We start from the raw sequence: 23,371 nt of genomic DNA, 5'->3' as shown, positions 1-23,371 counted from the left end.
TTAACTGTCAACAGAAATTCAGAATAGCAGGCCAACTCAGCTTTATAAATGTAACAAATAAAAGATAATAATCAGTCAGTAATCAAAGCTTAGGTTATATCCTGTTGTATCAGTTCTTGTTGCGATGGTTCAACAGTTCAGAAAAGGAGCAGGCTCCAACACGCCAAAGGAGACCAGATTTTTACCCCATTTGTTTATTAGGGTTAAGTACACATTTTCCATCGTATCACAGCATTTTCATCTGCCTGTGCAGACACCTAAAGTACCAATAGACTGTCAGTCACACAAGCCTTTGCTAATTAATGCCTTCACCAGAAAATGTCTGGCATTCTTAGGAAATCAGGGAGGTATAGAACGTAGGGATCATTCATATTTATATATTTTTATAAAAAAGCAGGAAAAAGACAAGGCATTTAATCAGCTATTTTAAAAAGCTCCAAATCAGTCAGCAAGGCTAAAGGTCATGAAAATGTAGCTAGATCTAAGTGAGCCTCGGTGGCGAATTGTTGCACAAGCTCGTTGCAGTTTTCTGAGACGGTATAAAACACTTTGGAGCACACAAGCCAGGCCAAGAGGCTAAGTAATAGCATTAACCATTCCGCCTTCACCATCTGTTGTGCATACAGCCAAGCCGACAGTTGGGATGAAGTCGTTCGATGTGTTTCCTTATTGGAAAGCACATGGGGCTTTTTAACTGAACTTCACAGGAGGCTTGCCAGCGAATGCAAGCTACTGTCGTCAACAGCACCGGTATATGTTGTAAAGTAGTAGCGTTGATTGGGAAATTGGCAATTGGGCTGTTTCCAGACTCTTGAGCATACCTGTTCATAGAGGGGTGTGGTGGTATTTGTTGCTCTAAGCATGGGACTGGGGATCGGGAATACCCTTTAATTCCACGTTTGATGCAGACTGGCTCTGTAGCTGTAGCTGATTTACTTGGCTTTTATTCTTATTGCCAAAATTCCCATTTTCTTCCATGCCATTGACATATCCAGGCACTAAACAACCTGCCGCAGTATAAAATTAATCAGTAAAACTGATGCGCATCTTTTCTTCTATTGAAAGATAGTATGAAATACTCTCTCTAAAGTATTACTGCTATCTAGAAATTGCTGCATGCGATACTATAATCAGAGGAATGCTTTTCTGCTTATGCTTAAACATGCTGAATATGTATGCTGAATACCTCAGTTACTCAGTCTTTTTGTGATTCTTGCTATCAACAAGAGTCACTGAAGGATCAGGATAAAGCCTGAGAAGATTTTTTTAAAACTTTTCAGTGGGATCAGTTCCTCAATGTGACCGAAATAAAGCTGAATTAAAGCTTAAATGAGTGCCAGTGCCAGCACAAGGAGGGGAGTGGAAGTGCTTGGCTGGAGCTGAGCTGTCCTTTCCCTGGCAATCCATGCTTAGCTCAGCTAAACATGATGCCGAAACCACTACCTGAGAACACTGTTAGGAATATTTAGGCATTTTACACTGCTGGCTGTTGCCTGTGAGGAATCTATCCAACCACTTCTCATCTTGTTTTGAAGGAACCTTGTAAAAATTATTAGAAGTGAAATCCATAGGTGCAGGCAGAAATTAATCTTGATGCTTTTGAAACACCATAGAGAGTCATTTTGATGGGATAGAAATTGCCACTTGGTTCTGGTATAATGCATCCTTTCAAAAAATCAATTAGAAAATGTATAGCGATGTCATCATTTAAAATTCTGTTCCCTTAGTACAGGTGATGTTAACTAAACATCCAACAAAATCCCTCTTTTTTTTTTTTTTTTTCATTCTTCCACCCCCAGAACACTTCTCCCACTGCAGGACCCACTTCGAGGGCATAGGTTGCCCTTATTTTCTTGCACAAGTCACTGCAGAAGGATTGCCACTGTCAGTGCTTGGACCCCAGGGAGCCCTTTGAGAGAAAGGGTGGTGGCATGTGACCAGGGTAGGAGCACCACTAGGGAGCTGAGAGAGGGCAATTGCTGAAGGTAATTCAAAAGCAGGTGTTTCCAGACAATCTGTAAAGATCCAAGGGTGCCAGTACCCAAGCCACTGCACATCTTGCACGCAGATTTGCTCCTCCACTTCCTTCTTGGTTTTCCCGTGGAATGGGGTGATCCGCCCTTAGGCGAGCATTTCACTGCCAGAAGTACTTCAAGGAATGGTTCTTCTCTGAGTGCGTATCCCACCCTCTCTAATTATGCATAATAGTTCACTGAAAGCTTTCTCAAAAGGTAGACGTGCGGCATAAGATCTATTACATCAACAGCCTGAAATACAGAATACACTTAAACTGTTCATTGTCCTTCCAGGCAATCCAAATTAAGCATCCCCAGTAAATGCTGCAATCAAAAGAACAAAAGCTGTAAAATGATTCAATGACTTTATAGTCCGTGTAACCACTGGTTGACAAACATTCCTGCCTTGTACAAAAAGTAGAAATGTTGTCATTTATGCAAAGGGTGGATCTGAAAAAATGTTAAAACATCATGGCGGTGTGCAATTAGATCCTCTGTCTTCGCTTGTATCCACTACCTCTGTTTGTCAGTGGATTTCTCAGCAAGATTTTGCACGTGATCTTACCTGGTTTCTTTTCTGGACACAATGTGGAGCTATGCTTTTCACTTTAATGCTTCCTTTTGTAAGTGGATATTGAAACATTTAACAAATACTAATTGCAGTATGTAGTCCTGTGTCAAGTGAGGGTATTGATATTCTTAACCTAACCCTGAAATGAGCCAGTCTGAAGATGAAGTCCAGAAAGCTCTTAGCAGTTCAAGCCACTGCTGCACACCAGTTTAAGGGAGGAGATGAATACATCAATCCTAATTTAATGGGAGAATTTTCAGGTAGACAGTAATTGAGTTGGAATTTGGCCAAAGCCTGGAGGTTAAAGAACCTACTCTTAGAAATGTGTTAAGGGATCTTTAATGAATACAAACAATTGAGATCACAGTTTCATCTCTTCTGCAAGGGATAGCAGAAAATGCTCCTTTCCCTCCACAAATACTACGGTGCCTGTAATCTGGCTGGGGCATTGAAAGAAATATGCCATCTTCTGAAACACCAGAACCTTTTTCTGATCAACAAAGATCTCAATGTGTTGACCTGTAGGAGGAGTAGCTGGCTCATGTATTTTAGGAATAACCCTCACATCAAGCCACTATGCAAGTAAAGAAATCCCTAACTAAATTAAGTTGAATTACATTGAATTCATCTAAGTTGGGGTGGGGGGCGGTGGGGTCCTTTTTTTTTACTCATAAATCCTGCTGATTTACAGAATAATTTCAAACAAGTTTATTAAGCTCTTCAGGCAGACTAGACAGGAGGAAGGTCTCCAGACTTGCTGCTTTCCATAGATAGATATTTCCATATCCATCAGTTCTCTTGGATTTCTTACATATATTTATTTCTAAATATAGCTAATGGTTGGAAAAAAGAAGCATGACTGGAAGAGTCCTTGGCAGCATAAAAATGAAGGCAAATTGATGCTTTACAATACTAGAATTGTTTACCATTGAAACTCTCCGGGTGAAAAGAATTGTGTCAGCCTGCTTAACCCCCAAATGTAAGTTACTGTATGTACAGAGGGATTACATTTTGTTATATTAAACTACCTTTAGTGTGTGATACTTTATCAGCTGAAATAGAAGTCCCTTTAAAAGCAAAAGCCTCTAAAATGCATATGAAGATATTTACTTCAGAGATTAAAAAAACATGCAATTCAGACTTTAATTAGAGTGCTTAAATCTTTCAAGATGGAATTTGAAACGCTGGTGCATTGTGCTGCCTTGCACCAGGATGGCCTCAGAGCAGCAACGATAGGTGACGAGCTTGGTCGCTTTCATTGACAAGAATGAGAAAAGAGCAAATCTATTAATTTAGATTTTGGAACACTATATGTTAAAGCTGAATTCTTGCAAAACTAGCAAAGAGAATGCTTTGTTTGTTCCTTCTTTAACTATGAATTTACTTTTGGTTTTAACCTCACCATGGGTGTGTAGTTCCTAGCACACGGGCATGGAAGGGCCTGACATACCAAGTATCACTATGCACTCTGGAATTATTAAAAGCCTTAATGTTTACACCTGTGTGTGGTGCTACCAGTGAATCAGACTTAGGCTAACCGGTACCCTGCTGCAGAGTGGAGTGGCCCTGAGAGTGAACCCCAATTCTAAAATCTGCATTCAAATTTATATATTTAACTTTGGGCTTTTCATAAAGTGATTACTTCCTTTGTACAAGTACACTTTGAAACATAATGTGTGTTCCATATTACCGAGATCAGATTTTGGGAGGCAAAATCAACTATATTTAAAAACATACACAGTATGTAAACTGCATAAGAAACTTAATTTTAGTGCCCTGCCTAAGATTCCCTGCATTCCCCTAATGCTTTCCTTTCCAGCCTCTGTACTTAGAAACAAATAGAGAGCAAAACCTGGGTGAGCGGTTAATTCCTTCAAGATGACATGGACTTGGAATCCAAGTAAATAATATACTTGCTTTTGTATTTGATTTTTGGTTTGGATCATTCAAGGATATTTATCCTTCTCTCTTGGAATAATTTCGCTCTTGGAATAATTTCAGACAACAAACAGTCTATGGTTTAACTTACTGTGACCCACTCTGGCTCCCAGAATAATTTCTCCTACCAATTTATTTCTCAATCGTTGGTTATGCTCTGCTGTCTTTAAACTCCTTTTGTGCCCTCAGATTAGGAATTGCTGCCGAGATATTTTTCTTGAGGACCTTTTATTTCTGATTTACTGTGCTTCTCTAACTAAAGAAATTGCTCTCGTTGCTGTAAAGTGGTAGGAAGCTGCTAATGCTTTTTGAGAGCAGAACCACACACAGGAGCCTCATATAATTTACTTTGTAATTGAATGGTACATTTCTCAGCATCCAGATTTTCAGCTGTCGGGATTTCTTTTTTAAGATGAAATATCCTTCAGAGGTTGTGGTGTACTCCTATTAAGGACAACTGGAGTGTATTTCCCTAGCTCATCACCATAAATTGCTTGAGCAGACTATCGCCCTTCCAGTTTTGTGTAATCCTCTGGTAAACTTGCGCAAATTTCTCCCAGGCTGTAACAGAAACTTGGCACCTTGCTTCTGCCTGTCCTCAAGTTGGGCTGGTGCCTCTCGGAGCTGTACCCTGCGACGACGTTACTGCGAGCTTGTTTTTGTCTTTGGGCTGATTGGATCGTTCTTCTCAGGGCCAGGTTCTGCCAGCTTTATTCAGGCTGAGTAGGCCCACTGTGCTCAGTGAAACTATTCATGGAGTGAGGTGAGCTTGAGGAACTGTTCAATGGGAGCTGGGCTGGCACCATCTGGTCCTTGGAAGCGGGGCAAGCCTGTTCCTCCTTTTGTGAAAAGCAGAGAGCGTGTGTAACAGAGAGGGATGGCGAACAGGAATGCATCGGGCAGAAGTAGACATGGGACGGAAAAGAATCTTTAATTCATTGTCATGGAACAGCAGCTAAGCTGGAGCTAAAAAATACTTCATAGATTTAACATGAGATCTACATTTTATTTTAGACTTCATCTTGCAATTTCATTGCAATGACAAAAATGAATCAACTGAATAACTGAACTGAAGCTGAACATTATTCAGTTTTTCTTGGTGTTTTGATGGATGAACAGATAGTGAAGTTGAAAAATCTCTCTCCTTTTAGCAAAGAAAAGTCACTGTTCAGCTCCAGAGTGCATGCTTGTGAAGGACTGTGGATATACAGTGTCTTTGCTATTGCTGCTGGAGATGAAGGTGAAAGCGGATATGGGCACTGGAGTATCAATATGCTGTACACATATAAAGGAATACACAAGTGCTTCCCCATATCTTGCTCTTTCTGTTTTTTGAAATTTGGGGAACAGTGTATTCCATGAAATCATGAAAACAACCTGCATAGGTTTGTTTAAACTAAAGCAATTGCCTGTCCCCAGCCATTACTCATACCAGTCAGAAAACTTCATACGACTTAGCCTGGGCATCTCCCCCAGTCCCTGGAGCTTAGATGTAGTCCAGCACACGCTGTATGGATAAACAAGAGGGTTGACACAGCTGTGCAGTAGCTACATGGAGGTTTCGGAGCAGGCAAGCAGGAATGGCTTTGGGTAATTGCTGTTGCACCAGATCCTGCTCTTAAAATGCCGTCCCTCCCACACATCAACACTGTCTTCCTTTGTGGACATTAAACACTGCGCAGGTCTGTGGCAGAGGAAGGTAAATCCTCTTTCTCAGTGCGGGCCCAGCATTTGGTTATCTGCATGTGGTCCTTCCTGGTCCCTGGGAACGTCATCCACATCGGACCGCGCTATCCTTATAAATGGCAGTAAAAGTACTCCTGAAAAATGCAGCGCTAATAAAGACCAACTTCCAGTGCCAGAGGAAGAACCACTTGTGTGGATCACAGAGCTACGAGTCCCAGCCTTGATAAGGACATATGCCTCAAACCAGTTCTCTAAATGAAAATTAATTCTCAGAATAACTTCATGGTTTTTATGCTACTCTTCAAGTAAAAGGAAAGAAAACATTTTAAATTATGTTTTTAAATCAGCCCCCTATGTCCCATAGAAAGGTGGGCTTTCTCCCTTCCCTTCCCTACCCAGCTCCTCACCGCAGACGTGCTGTGCTGTTGTGGCTGGGGACCTTTATCCTGTAACTAATCTCACTCTTCCTAACCTTTACAAAACAGATGAGAGCGATTCCCAGTATCTCTCCCCAGGAAGGTGCTTCCTGCCGGTGCCTCCACCCAGACTGCAGGTCAGTGTTATTTCCCCTCACTCGGTCTTTGCAGAGCAGCGAGGCGGAGAAGCGGCAGTGCCAGGGTGGGATCAGGTCCTGGCTGGCCTCCCGCAGCTGCGGCTACTCTGTCCACTTCGGGGGCCTTCTGGAAAACGGGAAAAGTTGAGCGTGGCAAGAGGCTGAGAAAGGGTGTAGGCAAAGTGATTACAGTGATTTTTGACTTGTGGATAACTACATGTTTTCTATCATGTGCTAGCATAATGAATATATTCCTAGTGATTTCTTTGTCTTTATGAAGTCCATAGATTACAGAATGAAAAACCTGGGGAGTAGCAAGACTGCTACCTTTTTGCCTTTCTTCCCTTTATCCACTCTTGTTCCCGCTTGTCCCATCCTTGGCCTGGTGTTCGTCCCTCTGCATCACTTTACCCGCAGCAGCCGGCACTTCCCAGCTGATCCCTTCTTCTTGTCACTAAAATGACCAGCTGTGCAATTATGAATATTAAAATTCAGCCATTAACATAGCAGTGAGGTGGGGTCCGAGGAGCTCCTACCTCCCAGCTTGCTATGCCACACTGCCAGCAGATTTGGGAAGGCGACACCACACTGGTTTATCCTGGTTCTCTTCCCAACCCTGACAGCTGGTTTTAACTGGTTGAGCGATGGCTGCAGTTCAGCACAATTCAGATGTCTCAGACAGTCTATATAAACATCATTCCTACTTAGAGGTCCTATTGGAAGAAGTGTCTGTTGGGCACTTAGTGAATTACAGGCTTAAGAAACTACCTGGCAATGCTGGAGACCTTGAACCAGACGCAAAACTTCCACTAAAGCAGCCTTTAGCGTCTTAAGTAGGTACTTGGCTGCCAATCAATTTTAAGCATGCTGTAAAGGGACTTTCTAAAAAAAATCTGACTCTGGACCAGCATCCCAGTTTGTTTCATCTCGATTTGGAGTGGTTAAATAGGAATTTGCAAAGGAAATGAATAAGGGGACCAGCTTCTTTCATTTAAAGGGCTTGTCTGAGTAGAACCAAGCAACAAAGGAATTCAGTGTAGGGTTTGCAATTTTTGTCGCTCTTGTCTAACCAGATTTACGTCGTCAAAAACAAAACAAACAAACAAATCCACCAAACCAACATGAGAGCGCGCGAGCATTTTAGAACGTGTGCATTACAAGTGATACAGAATATGCATTTATGATGCAAAATTTTAAACAGCTGAGAAATAAATATGCAAAGTAGATTGTTCTGTTTGCAGATGGTAATCCTGCCACACTGATTTTGCTCAGCTGTCTGATTTTTCAGTGTCTGCATTCCTGGTTCCTGGGGTTCCTGATTAAGAAATAAAATATGAGTCACGGTGCATAGTTACCTTCTGCACATCTGAAAGGGTAACTTGGTGACTGAAAACAGATTATTAGAGCCTGATCCTGCCCTGCTGAATCCAACGCAATGTCAGGGGATTGAAAAAATTCCCTGCTCTGCCCCTCATTTTTACAGCTGGAGGATAAAGGTTCCTGCCAGCTCTTGTAGATTGGCTTGTAGCAGGTCGGCTGCCCGCCCCGGCTCTCCCGGGGGTCTCTGCGGGCAGGGAAGGCCGGCGGGGAGCGCACTGCGTGGCAAGGTGAGGCGCATCCCTTTCCCTCCTTCTCCCGAGGATGACTCAGTCAGTTATTAAAAATTTCCAGCTTCCAGCTAAAAATGGCATCAGAAGCGGTGCCCCGGAGGGAAGAGGGGGAGACGTGAGAAATGGGTTCTGTTCCTGTCTCCGCTTCCGAACACACACACGCGCACACACACACACACACACGCAGAGAGCTGATGTGCAGCTCGTCTGGGAAAAGTTTATTTTGCAATAAGAGGGGTTAGTATTCTGCTAAAGGCTTTTGCAAAGACTGGATCCAATTTTCGGAGCCTGTTGCCAATATTTGTGAGTCATTTCCTTGGAATCCTACCTTTGGTGTTTATTTCCCTTAGAAGGAAACTTGTAAAAGAATAATAATAGCTCTCATTCTTCGGGGAAAGTAGCACACAGCAAAGTGGGAGACAACTCGCTCTTTGTTCCAAAACACTTTTTTGTTTGTTTTGTTTACTTTCTTCAGCAAACTAAAAGTGAAGACGGCAATATAATTAACCCCGTAAACCATCTAATTTACGGTGCCAGTGACATGCGTGCGCTGCTGCACAGGAGTGAAAGTTAAGTGGGGAAGCGGTTTTAATTGGTACCCTCTCTTAAAGAACAAGTGAGGAGAACTGCCTTGTGCTTTGGGAAGTCTCCTTATGTAACAGAAGGGCTTTGCTTTCCCAGCCCTGCCTGGCTGCTGAGGCCCCTTTTTCTCTCTGACTTCGGTCCCAGCACAACATCCAGCACCTATTCAGTGTCAAAGCCCATTGCAAAGGTTAACTAATCATAAATACTGTCAGCTAGAGTTTGCGCAGCGATAGGAGCACCTTTTGCCCTCAGGATGCTGAAGTGTTTTGCAAACCAAACTCCCACAGAGCGGAGGGGATCCTGGATGGAGCTTTGTATGCCTAGCAGAGCCACGCAGCCACCGGCGGGGTGGAGGCAGAGAGCATATGAGATATTTTGGCTAAGAACGCTGGAAAAAATATTTGTGCTTACTGAAATAAGTACCATGGGGCTTTATTGTTCTCCTGGAGCAGGCAGACAAAGCAGACGTCAGGAGATAGCTGCAGTAAACTCCATGTCACCTTTTCTCGTATCTGCTGGAGCCCCGTGGCAAAGAAATAGGTTGCAAATTTGCTTGTATTTTCATATATTTGCAAAAATTCTAGCACAAACTATAACTGTTAGAACCACCATTTAAGAGTTCATTGCATATAGGCTACCAAGAGTACTGACAGGTGACGTAAACCTACAAAGAAATAAAAGAGGAAACCTCTTTTCTGTTGGTAGAGAAACCTCCTCTAGTTCTGCTTCACAGAGGCCAGAAACAGGAGAAAGCACAACTGCTAAGAATTCAAAAGAAAATTTTCTTTTTTCTTTTCTTTTTTTTTTTTCTCTGAAAAAAATACTTGCTAAGAAAATCAGGGGACTCTTAACAAACTGGGACAGAGTAACTCTGAAAAGTCTTTCTGGGAAGAATTCAACTGCAAAGTATGAAAAGAAAAAAAATAGTATGTGGGAATTAGGAAAGTTAGAGAAATATTTGCTTGGAATTCTGTCTTGAGAAAGAGACACTTGAGCATCTGGAGTTGTATAATCTAAATTAGGACAGAAGTTAAGTGAAGATACCTTTGAAACACTTTCATGGAAAGGCTGTATCTTGACACAGAAATCAATTTCTGATTTCGGGTTAATTCCTTTTCCACCAAACAGTAAGTCCAGCTCTAGAAAAAGAAGGAAAAAAAAAAAAAGAAAGCAAAAAGAAAAAAAAACCAACAGTGGATTCCTTGAAATTCCCTGAAGTGAGGGCCAAGAAATACAGGGAAAAACACTAGACTTGGCAGGTCTATAGTTTATCTATACCTCCGAAGGATGAAGAGCTGAATTGACCCCATTGGCACACAGACCTGTTGTTCTACCAGTCTAGTTATTTCAGCCAGCCTTAACTCTTTCATGTCGCCTTTGTATCATGCTTATGTTAGATGGCGTTATACACATTTCTGGTATGAGGTGCAGCTGAAGAAACAGAAAATGATCATTGCCCGGAGCCCGCACTGTCTCGCTGCCATCTGTCCTCATCTCCTCTTCCCTCTGCCTCCTCCCTGCAGCCTCCGGCTTGTGCCTCAGCATCTCCCTCACCGCAGACCAGGGACCACCCTGTGCTGGTGCGATGAGATACTGCCGTTCTTCTCAGCTATTTATATCAACAAAAGAAGGAGGAGATCTCTCTCTCTCTGTCTGCTCCCAACCCATGGCCTGTCTCTTGGAAGTCCAATTTTCAGGTTAAATCCAGTGTGGCCGATTCCAGACGCTTTTCCACTTCTTGCAGCCTCGCTGCTCGCCTTGGGTCCACAGCCCTGCGCGCAGGGATCGTCTTTGGCTCTTTGCTTTCATTTGCTGTGATTGCCCCAGCGTGCTGCGGTTCAGTGTCCCCAGTGTTTCCACTTCTTCATTCATAACGTTACTATAATTCCATGCATATCTGTTCAGACAATAAACGTTTGAATCAAGGCCCTTGTTATCTCCCATCTCTGTTTGTAACTTCCTCCTCCTTGAACTTGTGACATATCAGCCAGTTTGATCTATTTAAACACAAGCTCCCAACATCCTCTTCCACGTCCACTGCTGTGGTCAGAGCCAATCCTCCTCCTGCCTTTCCTCCTTACTTGCCTGCGACTAGTCTTTATTTTCAGGTGCTAGGTTGTCACAGCTCCGCCTTAGCTGTCATCGCTCCACCATTGTCTCGACTGTATGGCTCTGCTCTCTTTTTGCCAGTGATGCTGACGTCCTCGTGCTGTTATCTGCTGCTCCCAGGGGAGCCTTTATGCCCTCTTCCATGACGCTTTCGCCCGCAGGACGCCCTGCCTCCCTCAGCTAAGTTGGCGATACCAAACTTTGTTGCAGCAACCATCAAGGGTAGATAGTTTACAACGAGGTCAGCCTGGACTTGTTTACATGTGATACAGTTGGGTTTTGGTGTTTTTACTGTACGTACACCAGTCTGGGTATGCGATTGTGCCTTTCCCCTTCCTCTCTCCGGCTGTCACTTGCTTTCTCAGAGCGTGGGTCTGCGCAGCCCACGTGCAGTGCTCGTGCAGTGGGATTTCTGATTGCTTCTGCAGCATAAATTTTCTGTAACGCCAGAAAGGTAACAGCTACCAAAGCGATGGCAATTTTGTTTTCTAAGCGCCGCAATCCAGATGTTAACAATGGTCTAGCGTGGTTAAGAAGTGCTATTGCCTCCTCAAGTCATGTTGTTGTGCAATGGAAACGCTCCAGCATATATGATAAAGACTGAAACCGCTGCAGTACTTGGGTACAAACCCCGGAATTAAGAAAGTAATAGCCATCTTAAGTCTATTCCCTTGTCTTTATTGATCTTGCTGAGACCTGCAGCATTATTGTCACAGGCATTTTGTATTTAAGTTTGGGTTTTTAGAGGCATTCTGGAACTGTATAAAGAGCCCTTTTCACTGACATCGCATCAGGCTTGTTATAATGTGAATGGCATCATTACAGTTCTCTCATTAACATCATAATGGCTCTGGAGGAATAGTGAGTGAAAACCCCAGCAAATGGAGTAGAGTAGCAATGTATAGTAGTCTTACTGCGTAAAACTGCATATGGAAAAAGTTTGACATTTTAACCTTCAGGCTGCTGTAGATGCCTCGGGGTGTCCTCACGCTGCATGCATTTGGCTGACAAAACGGAAAAATCGTGGTAGCCTAAGGATGGAGGGCTGGGTTCAATAAAAAACTCTGCCTGGCTTCCATGCCACTGAAGCCCACACAAGGCTCCCAAATGGGTTTTTCAAAATTGAATCCAGCCCTAAGTGTCAACCTTTTGCTGTAATTTTGTATAGTAAATGTATTGTATGCTCAAATGTACATCTTTCATCCTTTATTTCCAGTGGCATTAATGGAAATGTAACAATGCGTGTGCTGTTCTGCAAAGTCTCATTGAAACGAATGGGATTTTGGATGAAATCCCTCCATTGCATATGATAATGTAATATAAAGGGGTTGGGCTTATGGCTGGAGGACGATGAGATCTGGTTCTATTTCTGGCTCTGACACTGATTTGCTGCGTGACTTCTGGCAAGATACTCAGGAGTGGATTTTGCCACCCTTAATGGGGAAAAGCAGTAGGTTGGCTCTTCGGGAGCAATGCCAGCAGTCCCGTTTGTGGAGCTAGGCTCGGTAGTGCTTTTTCAGTAAATACCACCTCGTACTTCAGGCTTTCAGTTTTGCCGTGTCCAACTTTACCTTCGAGGAGGCTGACTTTTCCCATGTGCCGCATACTCGCAGCTCCCTTCCCACTCATTTGCAGCAGCTGGAAATCAGTGCTTCTGAAAACCAAATGGGAACAAATAGCATGCCCGGAGTCACAAGCCCTTCTTAAAAGCCTGGTTTCTCAGCTTCTGTGTGCTGAAGCAATTCCTTCGCTACAAAATGGGGTTTATTTTGTAGCTGAGTGCCACCCATACAGCTGTGTAATGCATGCTGAGACCTACAAGCTTGGGTTGGAGCTTTGGTTTTCTGAATGTTTGGGTTTGTTGGGATTTTTTTTTAATCCTAGGGAAGCTCTATTATTTATGCCTTGTTTTTATACAGTTTGGAAACATGGAGAATGTGCATGGACAGTAGCTGTTTATAGAAGCTAACTGGCCTGCCTCTATTAATTTTGCATGTTGTAAATAGCAGAAGCAGTTCATTTACTTTACCGGCTGTCCAGAGAACTCAATTTTTCAAGATAAATCAGCAGCACTGTGCAGAAGGCATCCTGACACTTCCTTCCTTCCTTCCTTCCTGTGTGTTTCTGCTTAAGCATAGAAAGACCTATTTGTGATGAAATATGTAAAAGGAAAAAAAAAGCACAGTTGAAATCTCCGATTCTCATAAAAAAAATCCCACAAAGAGACGCTGAATTCATTATGTGCAAAGAAATCCTGACTTTTCCAAAGCAGCAGTGAGTTTCTTCCAACCCTTATTCTCTAAGGACAAACACTGAGCGTTGACATCATGCCAACATGAGAAGATTGATGTCTCCCTGTGAGTGATTCCTCAGTGCAGATTAATGAGAAGAATCCGTGGGTGCTTTCTAATGATGGCGTAATCTTTTCAGCCACAAAATATATGACTTTTTGGCCCTGCTCTTAGGTCAGCAGACTGACCCGCTTGTTGTTTTGACCAGTCTTTCCGTGTGTCGGTACTCAGCTGGCAACAAAAGCTGTGGGGAATAAAAAATATACACTGGCTGTGTCGGGGATAACTTCCAATGGGGCGGCCTAGTGGCTTGTCACTCCCCGTGTCATTGTTTCTTTGCCCAGGAAAAGCAAGATGGCATTAATGGGCTACTGCAAGAAAAGGACTGAGGGCCATACGCAGCAAATTGATTCCGAGGAGGGGGTTTACGCACCCCTCAGTACCATTGCAGCAAGGTCTGGTGGCCTTTACTAGGGCAACCGGGGGTTTACTGGGGCTTGGGGATTTCCCCTTCACCTCCCGTTTTCTGCCCCACTGAGGAGCAGAGAGAAGACCCACGCATGAATCCAAGGAACCGAGAGTCAGCGCGCGCTGGAAGCCCGTTTCTTAATAAAGTAGCAGCCTTGTGCATTCTTCCAGGATTTAAGAAAACAACTGGCAGATGTGAATGATTTATTTTTCCTCCCTCTTCTGCTGCGGTTTATTTTTTCCTCTTGTTAGCGAGCGCTGGGCTGCTAACACAAACAATTGCCGAAATTCCACCTGCCCACCTGCGGCCCCTCCTTCTCGCTGCTCGCTCGGGCCCCCGTCTTCCTCCGGGGAAGGCTGCACCGAGGGGAAACTACATCCCGCTTTCTTAGAGAGAGGAGGAGGAGGAGGAGGAGGAGGAAGGCGAGGGAGGGGCCGGGCCGCGTCTGGGCGCATTGTTCCGCGCTCCTCTGCCAAGAAGTAGGTGACTATGAACTCATCCCTTGCCCCTCGCAGAAAGTTTGCTCCCTCCCTCCCCTCCCTCCCCTGCCCTCCCCTCCCGCCTGCTGTCGCGGCAGGAGGCAGCTCGCAGCCTGGCGCTGGCCCTGGAGTCCCCGCTCCTGCTTAATATTCCGCCCGCTCCGCCGATGTTGTGCTTGGCTCCGGTGGGACTGCAACTCACGGCTTGAAACCGGAGCCAATTTTCTGTCTTAGTCTCGCAGTGTTTTGACTGGAGGCAGATCCAGTTCAGTCCGATCGGGGCTAGTGGAAACAACTACCTAAGTCTCTGCTGTCTTGTTTCGTTTGGGAGGGAAGAAAGAAGAAAGAAAGGCGATCCCCGGCTGCCGGGCGCGCTCTCTCTCGCACACACGCACACCCCGCACCGCACACCCCACACCCCACACCACACACACACCCACGCTCGCACACACACACCGGCTCGCACACCCGCCGGTGCCGAGCGCGCCGTGCCAACGCCGCCGGGAGAAAATGGGAAGCGAGTGAGCGGATCCGTGCCGGTGTGTGAGCGGGGACGGGGACGGTGGACGGGGCGGCGGCGGGGGGCGGCGGGGCCGCAGGGTCGGAGCCGGGGGGCGGGGGGGGTGAGGGGGGGGCGGAGACCCCGCGCCCTTTGTGGGAGAGGGCTCCGGTCTTTTTCCTGCCATAAGAAGGGGGGGAAAAAAAAAGAAATAATAACTGTGTGTCTATGTAAGCTATATGCGCGTATATTTTTTTATATACGTGTACCTAGAGGTGTGCCTGCCCAGGGGGCGCGGGGGGTGAGGCGAAGGGGGCGGCGGGGTGCCGGGCGCTCACCGCGCTGCTTCGCTTCCAGGTGCCGGCGCCCGCGATGACCCTGGTGCTGCCCATGCAGCGGCTGGGCCGCCCCATCGCCGCCGACGGAGCCGCCGACCTCGCCGCCTACCGCGCCCTCTGGCAGCCGCCCTGCTGCGGCCGCCCCGGCCCCGGCCCCGCCGCCCCGCCGCCGCCACCCCCGCCGCCGCCGCCGGCCCCGGGGCCTCCCGCCGCAGGTAGGCACCGCGCCGGTCCCCGCGGCGGGCGGGGGGACGGAGGTTGGTTTTGCCCGCGGAGGGAGGTACGGCGGCTCCGGGGGGGAAAGAGGGGGGGGGGGGGGAGGTGGGCGGGGGCGGAAGGGGGCTCGCCCACGGGCGAGCGTGGCGCGGCCGCGGGGGCCGCAGGTGCGCGGGGGTGGCCGAGCGCCGCGGCGGGTTGTGGCCGGGTGAAGGCGGGCGCCGGCCGGGAGGGAAAGTTTCGGCGAAGGCGAGCGGGCTGAGGCCGGCAGCGGTGCCCTGCGCGGGCGGGTAGGTCGGCCTCCGGCTGCCCGAGCCCGGAGAGCCATGTGTGAGTCAGGTGAGGGGGTTGTTTCTGATCGCTGCAAAACGTATGTGAAAATATGCGGTGGGGTTCTCCTGTAGCGCGAAGGGAAATGAAAAGTATTTTGTTTGGAGAACCTCCGGCAAACCGCATGTCATTTGTCATATCTGATTTATTACCCGCAGGATCACATTACAGGGGAATTTCAAATCCTGTAACAACATCCAAGATCACATACTTTAAAAGGAAATATGTGGAAGAAGAGGATTTTCATCCACCGCTCAGCAGCTGTACACATAAAGTACGTTTTCTAATAGTCATTATTTTTACTCCGAGTTTCGGATGCTTAGTAACACTCCATTGACCCGTTTCCAGAAGGCTGAAATAGTCTGCTGAAATTAGGAGAATGATCCAGCTGTTTGCTCAGAAACAAATAGTTGTCACTTGTTCACATTTATTGTTTTATTGTCATCAAATTGCTTAAGAAGCAAAGGCGGTTCTTCATTTACAACAACTGTAAATGGAAATGCTGAGAATGACTCTTTTTTTTTCAGATTATTTTGTTCTTAGCTAGTTTATATCATGCTAACAGGAACAGCTCCGTAACAGCGTTTGAACAGCAGAAACTAAGGACATAAATAAAAAGGGCCCATGATTCCTCACTTCATTCACAACTTTTTCCAAGGCAGAAAATAGTAATAGGTTCCATGTACCCCAAATGGGTTACAGTTCCTCTAGAAAAACAGAGTGATTTGGAAAGCGAGTACAAGCTCCTTCAATATTTAATCCTGTTTATTAAAAAGCTAATAACTCCAAAAGAACAGATTAGTAAATGAAAGAATATTTTTTTTTTTAATGAAAGCGGTTAAAGGAGGGATTAGAGCAAACATTTCCCAGGCCAGTGAATACGTAAATTGAAATCTAACTTTCTTTATGAGAGATTTTAGGCTCTTGTTCATTAAGGGCTGAGGCCTTTAGGGAATCGAATGCCTGGAGTGATGTCTTTAAGGACGGCTCGTGCCTTGGAGACACCATCCTTACCTTGCTGGATCGTACCTGGCCCATGGCACTCCAGTGCCACCCGTGTACTATTGGCGATAGAGAGGACACAATATAATCTGGTTAAAGCACAGCTTATGGGAGGCATTAGTACCACAAGAGCCGCAGAGACAGAAAGCTAAAACAGATCAAGAAGTGGAGCGAGTGTATACGCTATCTTTACCTGCACCGCAGCGGCAGCCTTCTGAGATGCGAGGAGAACCGAGCGTCTCGTCCCTCCCAGGGACACTGGGCAGGGAGGTCTGCTGGGGGACACACTGTTTCCCTGGAGGGATTTCTGCAGAGGAGAAGTGAGCAGTAACGCCGAGCTCGCTTCCCAAGGACCTTAGAGTAGCTGAAGGAATTTTCAGCTCCAGATAGTGTTGGCTGGAAGTATGGACCTGACCAGGAAGGTGAGAAACTGCCCCGTCGTTAATTCCAGAAGGTGTCCGGTCTGCTGCCGGAGCAATGACTAAATAGCACCGAGGGGGTTGAAAAATGTGCTCTGCTTAGTGAGCGTTTCTCCCACATGTCACATCACTCCCTGATTCCAGCCAGATTCTTTCTTGGCTAGATTGTTGGATTTTTGTATCAGCAATTATTTTCCTTGCAAAGAGGAGGAATAGTTACTTATCCCTTTCTAACAGCGTAAACCCCAGATGTAGCGGTATTGGTGAGGTAGACCGGTCCCAGACATCATTTTGTGCTCTTGTGCATAAATGTCTTTTGTAGTTTGCAGCACTGAGCTCTGGGGGAAGGAGGATGGCCTCCCAGTTTCTTTGAATTTCTTACACGTTTTTATACCTCCGCTGCCCAGTAAAGAGTGAGTTATGTTCTGAGATTCCTTGTCCCACAGAGGGCGTGACATTAAGGCCCAGAGCCCCTCTCCAGGGCTGTTGGCAAACATTTGTAGTAGAAAGCTTTTGACAACTTGTTCCTACTGGTGGCCCTCCAGGAGGTATCTCCAGGAGGATCGCGGTTCATGGCTTACCGGTTTGCTCCAGGCTTTTTTGGGTTCACTGACTATTGCTGCCGCAGGTATAAAGGACGCAAATTAACCTATAGGCTTAATATAATTTAAAATGAGTCATTTATTATAGAAAATTACTCTCTCTAACAAAGAAGAGCTTCAGCTGTGAACTCATATGAAAACACGGCCAATTTTTGGTTTTACGAGGCACTGTGCTGCTTCTAAGCCCTGCAGACAGGACCAGGCTGTGGAAAGAGCTGGAGCGCTGAGGAGAGCTGAATGGATGTGAAAAGCAGCTGTGCTTTATGCTCTTTCAGTCCTCATAGCTACGACTTCCACTCTGCAAAAATGCTGTAACCGTGTGGGAAAGGGAAGAATGATCAAGCCACAGATGGGGGGGATTTCGAGCAGTGTCTCTTTGTGCTGTGCTGCTCTCCTCCTACGCAAACCAAATTCTTACTAAAAATGAAAATTGGTTAATAGTGCTTTACAGTAGCATGCATCGCCCTTCTCTTGATTCCCAGGGTAGCGATTACAGAGCAGAATCCGGGGCCTCCCGGGGGCAGTAACCTGCTCATGCTGCCAGTGCTGAGAAAGGGAGTCCTGGAAGGACCGTGGAAGGGAGAACAAATCTGTGGGCGGCGAGCCAGGATTTCTGCAAATCCCTATCCTCTCTTCACTTCCTGACCTTGTCCCTGCCTATCTGCGTTCCCACCGGTCCCGTAGAGCGCAGGGTGTAGTACGCGGGCCAACAGCTGCTCTCCAGATGCTGCGATGCTTTGAGATGGGTTTCTCCCTGCCTCCCTCCCTGCCTGCACTTTGGTACACAAGAGCAGTATAAGGGAGCTTGGCAAACGGAGACCACCTCGCCGGAGGGCCTCTTCCACTGGCAGTGGATGAAATGCTCCGACGCTTTGCTGCGTGAGGCAATGGCTGCTAGCTGCATCTTGCAGACCTTGAGGCTGCAGGAGGGGGACCTTTGCTTGCCTTCAGAGCTTTGTAGAAGCCCCCCCGGGGACAGAATTGGGTCCATTTACATCAAAAAGCCCCCAGCCTTCACTGGAGCAAAACTGCACAACCATTTTGTGTTTTAAACCCAAATGCAAATAAAGGGCCACCAGATGCGTGCATCTGGATTTCGCTCTCCCATCCTGGATTCCTGCCCTGCGTTTGCCTCCGTAGCGTACTGCTCAGCTACTACCTCCTAAACCTGGGTGAATTCTGTGGCCAAGAAAAAGCAGGTTCCCAGCTACATGGGTGTGCAAAATGAAAAGCCAGTTTTAGGCACCTCAGAAAGAGAATGAGAAAAGTAGTGGCACAGGGGGAATACTTGCTTTCCTGTTCTTTCTCCTTGCCTGGAACAAAACTGGTTGCCTTCAGTTCCATATCTTCTGTCTTTTGCATTTTCAGACAATCTCGGTGTTTGAGGAGCGGGCCCATATTCTTTACATGTCTTTGGAAAAGCTGAAGTTCATTGATGATCCTGAAGTCTACCTGCGGAGATCCGTCCTCATCAACAATCTAATGAAGAGAATCCATGGAGAAATCATCATGCAGAACAACTGGTGCTTCTCCGCCTGCTCCTTCAGTGGCACGTCGCCACAAGAGTGGTTTGTGCCTCAGGACTGTCCATACAGAAAACGCCTTCGGATGGCGAAGGAGGAGTACGAGAAGCTCCACACGTGCTGCTTCTATCAAGAATGTGGCAGTCACTATTTAAATCTCCCCTACTCTGTTAATGCTACTACAGAAAATACTTCCTCCTCTTCCTCCTCTTCCTCCTCCTCCTCCCCCATTTCTTTGCCAAGCTGTTCCCAGCAGGTGGATTATGACATTGGCAGCGCCCCTCCTTACAGGAGTGATGACCAGCTACCTGCTAATGACATGTTCATCACTAATGCCCGGTCTCATGGTAATCAGGAAAAGGCGAAATTTAATGACGAGAAAGGAGGTAACGAACCTGAGCGAGAGAGCGTCACCCTAAACTGTGAACCTGTAAGAGGCACCCATGCTCTCGAATCTAAAGGCAAATTTTACGACTGTTTTGAGACTGGATGTAATGACAAGAGCAACGTAAGTGAATCTTGGAAAAAATCCTTAAGGAAAAAGGAGTCTTTACCCAGTAATAAAATGTGCTGCAGCAAAGGAAGTAAAATATGAGGCATCTTTCTTGCTCTGTTGAAGCATGCGCAGCATGTTCGTTTGTCTATCAAATTTTTATTTTGAATGGATTTTTTATAGTTTTCTACAAATGATACAATCATGCCACAAACATTACGTGTAGTTTTAAATGACTGGAGAGCAGATTGTGTAAAGCATCTCTGCGATCTGCATCAGCGGGCTATTTATAAACACGGAGACTTCATAAAGAACGCAGTTGCGTTACTGCTTAGCGCTATAGTCTGTACAGCTATGGTGCAGCTTTCGTTACTGAAAATACCAGTCAGCCAGATGGGGAAAACATATCGTTTTATATATCCCCGCCCCCAAGAAGTCTGCCATTAATTAAGAAGAATCTCCATTATGTTTACCGAGGAATTAGAAGTCTGGTAACCAAATTGATGCTACCAGCAAGGGTGATGTGCTCCGTGTAACTCAGTGTTTGTTCTGACAAAGGACTGTCTTCATGGACTGGGAATAAACCATCCTCACGTTTTATACTGATACTCATGAACTCCTGGATTCAGCGTCTTGTTCAACTGACAAAATAGGACGTAGCATAAAGAAATAACCTGTTTATGGGATCTTAATCAGAAACGCGACGTGCAGCTCAAGTACTTGCACGTTTTCACCTCGGCTGTAATAACTAATGAGGCTTGTTGTTATACAGGGCAGGTTTTTTTTTGGTGCCTTACTTTTTGTCTTAATTTTTGCCAGCGTGAAAATTAAGTATAAATCGGTGATACAGCAGGGATTTAACCTAAACAGAGAAAAAAAACAACCCACAGGTTGGATCAATATTATTAAAAACCTTTAACCTTTGAAGTACTGAGTTCAACTTCCTATTCAAACATCTCTGTTCTTCCTTTTTGATGCTCAATTGCTTTTTGATTTGCCATCCTTAGGAAGGGATTTAAGAAACAATAGAGAGATGTCTCTTGTAAACAAGCATTCGATGCTTGAGTGTTTCTATGGCAACTGTCTGTTGCTGGGGCTCTTTTTTTTCCTTCTTCGTATAATGAAGTTCATGAACCAGTGGCATGTTTTATACTTTATTCTGTTTTGCATAATTTCTCTCTTTTAGATTGCAAAAGCATGCGGGAATTTTCTATCACTTTTGCCGTTGATTTAAAAAAGACAAGAAAAGCAAGCAAAAAGCACAATGTTAATCGATAACGTGGCGAGAAACATGATTTTATCTGAATGAATGTAAGGGGTGTAATTTTAAAAAAGAACATTTTGGAGAAATGAGCTGAGATTTCAGTGGCTAGGGACAACATTTAGTCATCTCTAGGTAGACCGCTTGCAAAAGTGTGCTGCTTAAAATGCCCAGAAGACAGTTGGGGTTGGACTGAGAGTACTGTGAGTCTTAGATCCACCAAATTAATTAGTTCCCACAGTCCTCATAACAACTGGCAGGGTGTGCTCGGCAAAATAGCCACATCCAAGCCACGGCTGACTCATAATAGCTGCTTGTTCCCACAGCATCAGGCATCCAAGTGACATCTTCTCCGCTTGGTTCTTGTCCAAAGGGTGAAATTCACCTCTGTGCTGGGGAAACGGCCAGCTCGGTGCAGGGAATGAGGGTCCCCAGGGGGACACCGCCCCGGGCTGCCCCCAGCTCGGCGCTGGAGTCAGCTGGGTCTCTGGGTCAGAGACCTCCTGCTCTGCGTTTCACGGGTTCAGCCCGAGTCCTCCTGGGCCATGGTTATTTTGGGTAGTGTGCACACCCCGCAGTCACGTTTGCAAACTGGACGGGTTTCGTGACTAAGCTCAGTGGTCGCAGAAAAAAACTTCCCCCCCAGCCAAAGTGACCACAAAGAGAGGATCTAGGACACAAATCAATGATAACATTTATGCGGTCAGGTGAGCTGGAACTGACAAGTTTGTAAGGGTCACCATTGAGAAGAACGAGAAATAAAGAAAATACAAATCCCACCTGATTTCTCCAAGACAGAAGCTTTTTTATTAATAATAATAATAATATTAAATATAGATCTCATTCATACAGTGTATGAGTAGGATCATCATTTAGACATTTGTCCACAAGGACCAATTTTTTAAAAAAAAATGATTTTTCTTGTGTTATACCCAGATAGTCTAGTAATGTCTGCTCTTTTCCAATATTTGATAAACACTTGATGTTTTAAGCTTAAATATTAGATGCTTGTATACTAATGTGTTGTTGTAGTAAAGTGAAATTTCCTTGATATATATTTATTAAAATGACCAAAATTCATTTTAATTTTACATCTCCAATGGCTACTGGGTCCTTTCCCCCATGTTCCCCTCCCTCACCCAAGGAAATGCCATTTAATCAAACTGCTCCCTGCCTAAGAGGTTAAGCTGCAGTTGACTGCACCTCACTTTGAGTCCGTGATGGAGCTCAGCCTTCTCGGGGTTTCAGGAGGCTTTAGGGCAGTCTGAAGGTGCACTGAGAAGCAACAGACTTCTCTCTGGATCTGCACGTACAGCTAAGGGTAACGCCTGGCCACATGCTGCCCAAGCCACACATCAGCTAACATTTTGCAGGGGGCTGAAAGCTTTTTGACCCCAAGGGGCTCCTTGGTCTTCAAGAGCAAGCCATTACACAGCCCATTGCAGAGTCTTCCAAGTTGAATTTGCATCAGCTGAAGCGATGGATCAGCAGAACTCTCGGTCTACTCTGGCCTTTCCAACAGCTTCTTTAATTCCAGGGACACCTAGAAATTAAGCCATTACAGGTCTGGACAGTCTTATTGAGTGTCACCAGGGTCTGTAAGGGGTGAAATGTCATCTTATTTATGAAGGCTGGCCTAAGGGTAAGTGGTCTTTTCTGCCTTTCTCCAGACCCCGCCTCACAAAATAATGGCAAATACTGGAAATGGATGTATTGGACTCAGGAGTCAACTAAGTCATCGTGTTTGCTTCAGAAGAGACAGAGGTATTTCATGTTAGAAAAGGGAGTTGGAAACACCCTTGTCCAATTGCCAGAAATGCAATAGACCTTGATGGGATTTCCAACACGGGCTAGGCTGAATGGATTTCATGGTTTAAGTTTGTTTTGATTTATGGCATGTGGAGAGTGTAAACCTGATAGGCCTTTTCCCCATTGCACACTCCAGTACTAAGGACGTTTTTGCCAGTATCACAAATTTTCAAGAACTAGTCCTTTTCCAAGATTATATTAATGCCTGTCATCTGTATGTCCCACGCATAACTGCTAAATGAATGCTCCTGAACATGATTCCGGTCTACCTGCCTGGAAGAACTGGACAGAAAAGCTTCTCTCTAGGGAGATTGTTTTACTCTGTATCATAAGATACTTTGCTCCTAGAGCGTAAGACTATAAAGTACTGTGCCTTTCAGCAGGCTAATCTCTGCTTATAATAGTACTTCAAAAATACATGGAAAACAGCAACAGAAAAAGATGTTTCTGTTGTCAGGTCTATTTTACTCTCACTAAGAACAGAAGTGCCATTTCATCTTCAGCATCGCTTTCCACCAGGTAATACATTTCCCTTGGAAATGCGTAGTTCACTTCAGTTGGAAAACATCATGC

At 45.4% G+C, this 23,371-nt stretch overlaps 1 protein-coding gene across 1 annotated transcript; it reads left to right on the top strand.

The window, feature by feature from the left end:
- Positions 1-14,515: 14,515 nt before the first annotated feature.
- SERTAD4 (SERTA domain containing 4) lies at positions 14,516-22,056 on the top strand. Its single transcript, XM_082481446.1, has 4 exons — positions 14,516-14,845; positions 15,163-15,358; positions 15,848-15,963; positions 19,081-22,056. The coding sequence occupies exons 2-4, from the start codon at positions 15,178-15,180 to the stop codon at positions 19,828-19,830; spliced, it is 1,047 nt and encodes a 348-aa protein (XP_082337572.1). The 5' UTR covers positions 14,516-14,845; positions 15,163-15,177; the 3' UTR covers positions 19,831-22,056.
- Positions 22,057-23,371: the final 1,315 nt, after the last annotated feature.

The sequence above is a fragment of the Vanellus vanellus genome, assembly GCF_965231255.1.
Source record: "Vanellus vanellus genome assembly, chromosome: 3".
Classification (NCBI taxonomy): domain Eukaryota; kingdom Metazoa; phylum Chordata; class Aves; order Charadriiformes; family Charadriidae; genus Vanellus; species Vanellus vanellus.
This window is presented reverse-complemented; position numbering and strand designations above follow the sequence as displayed.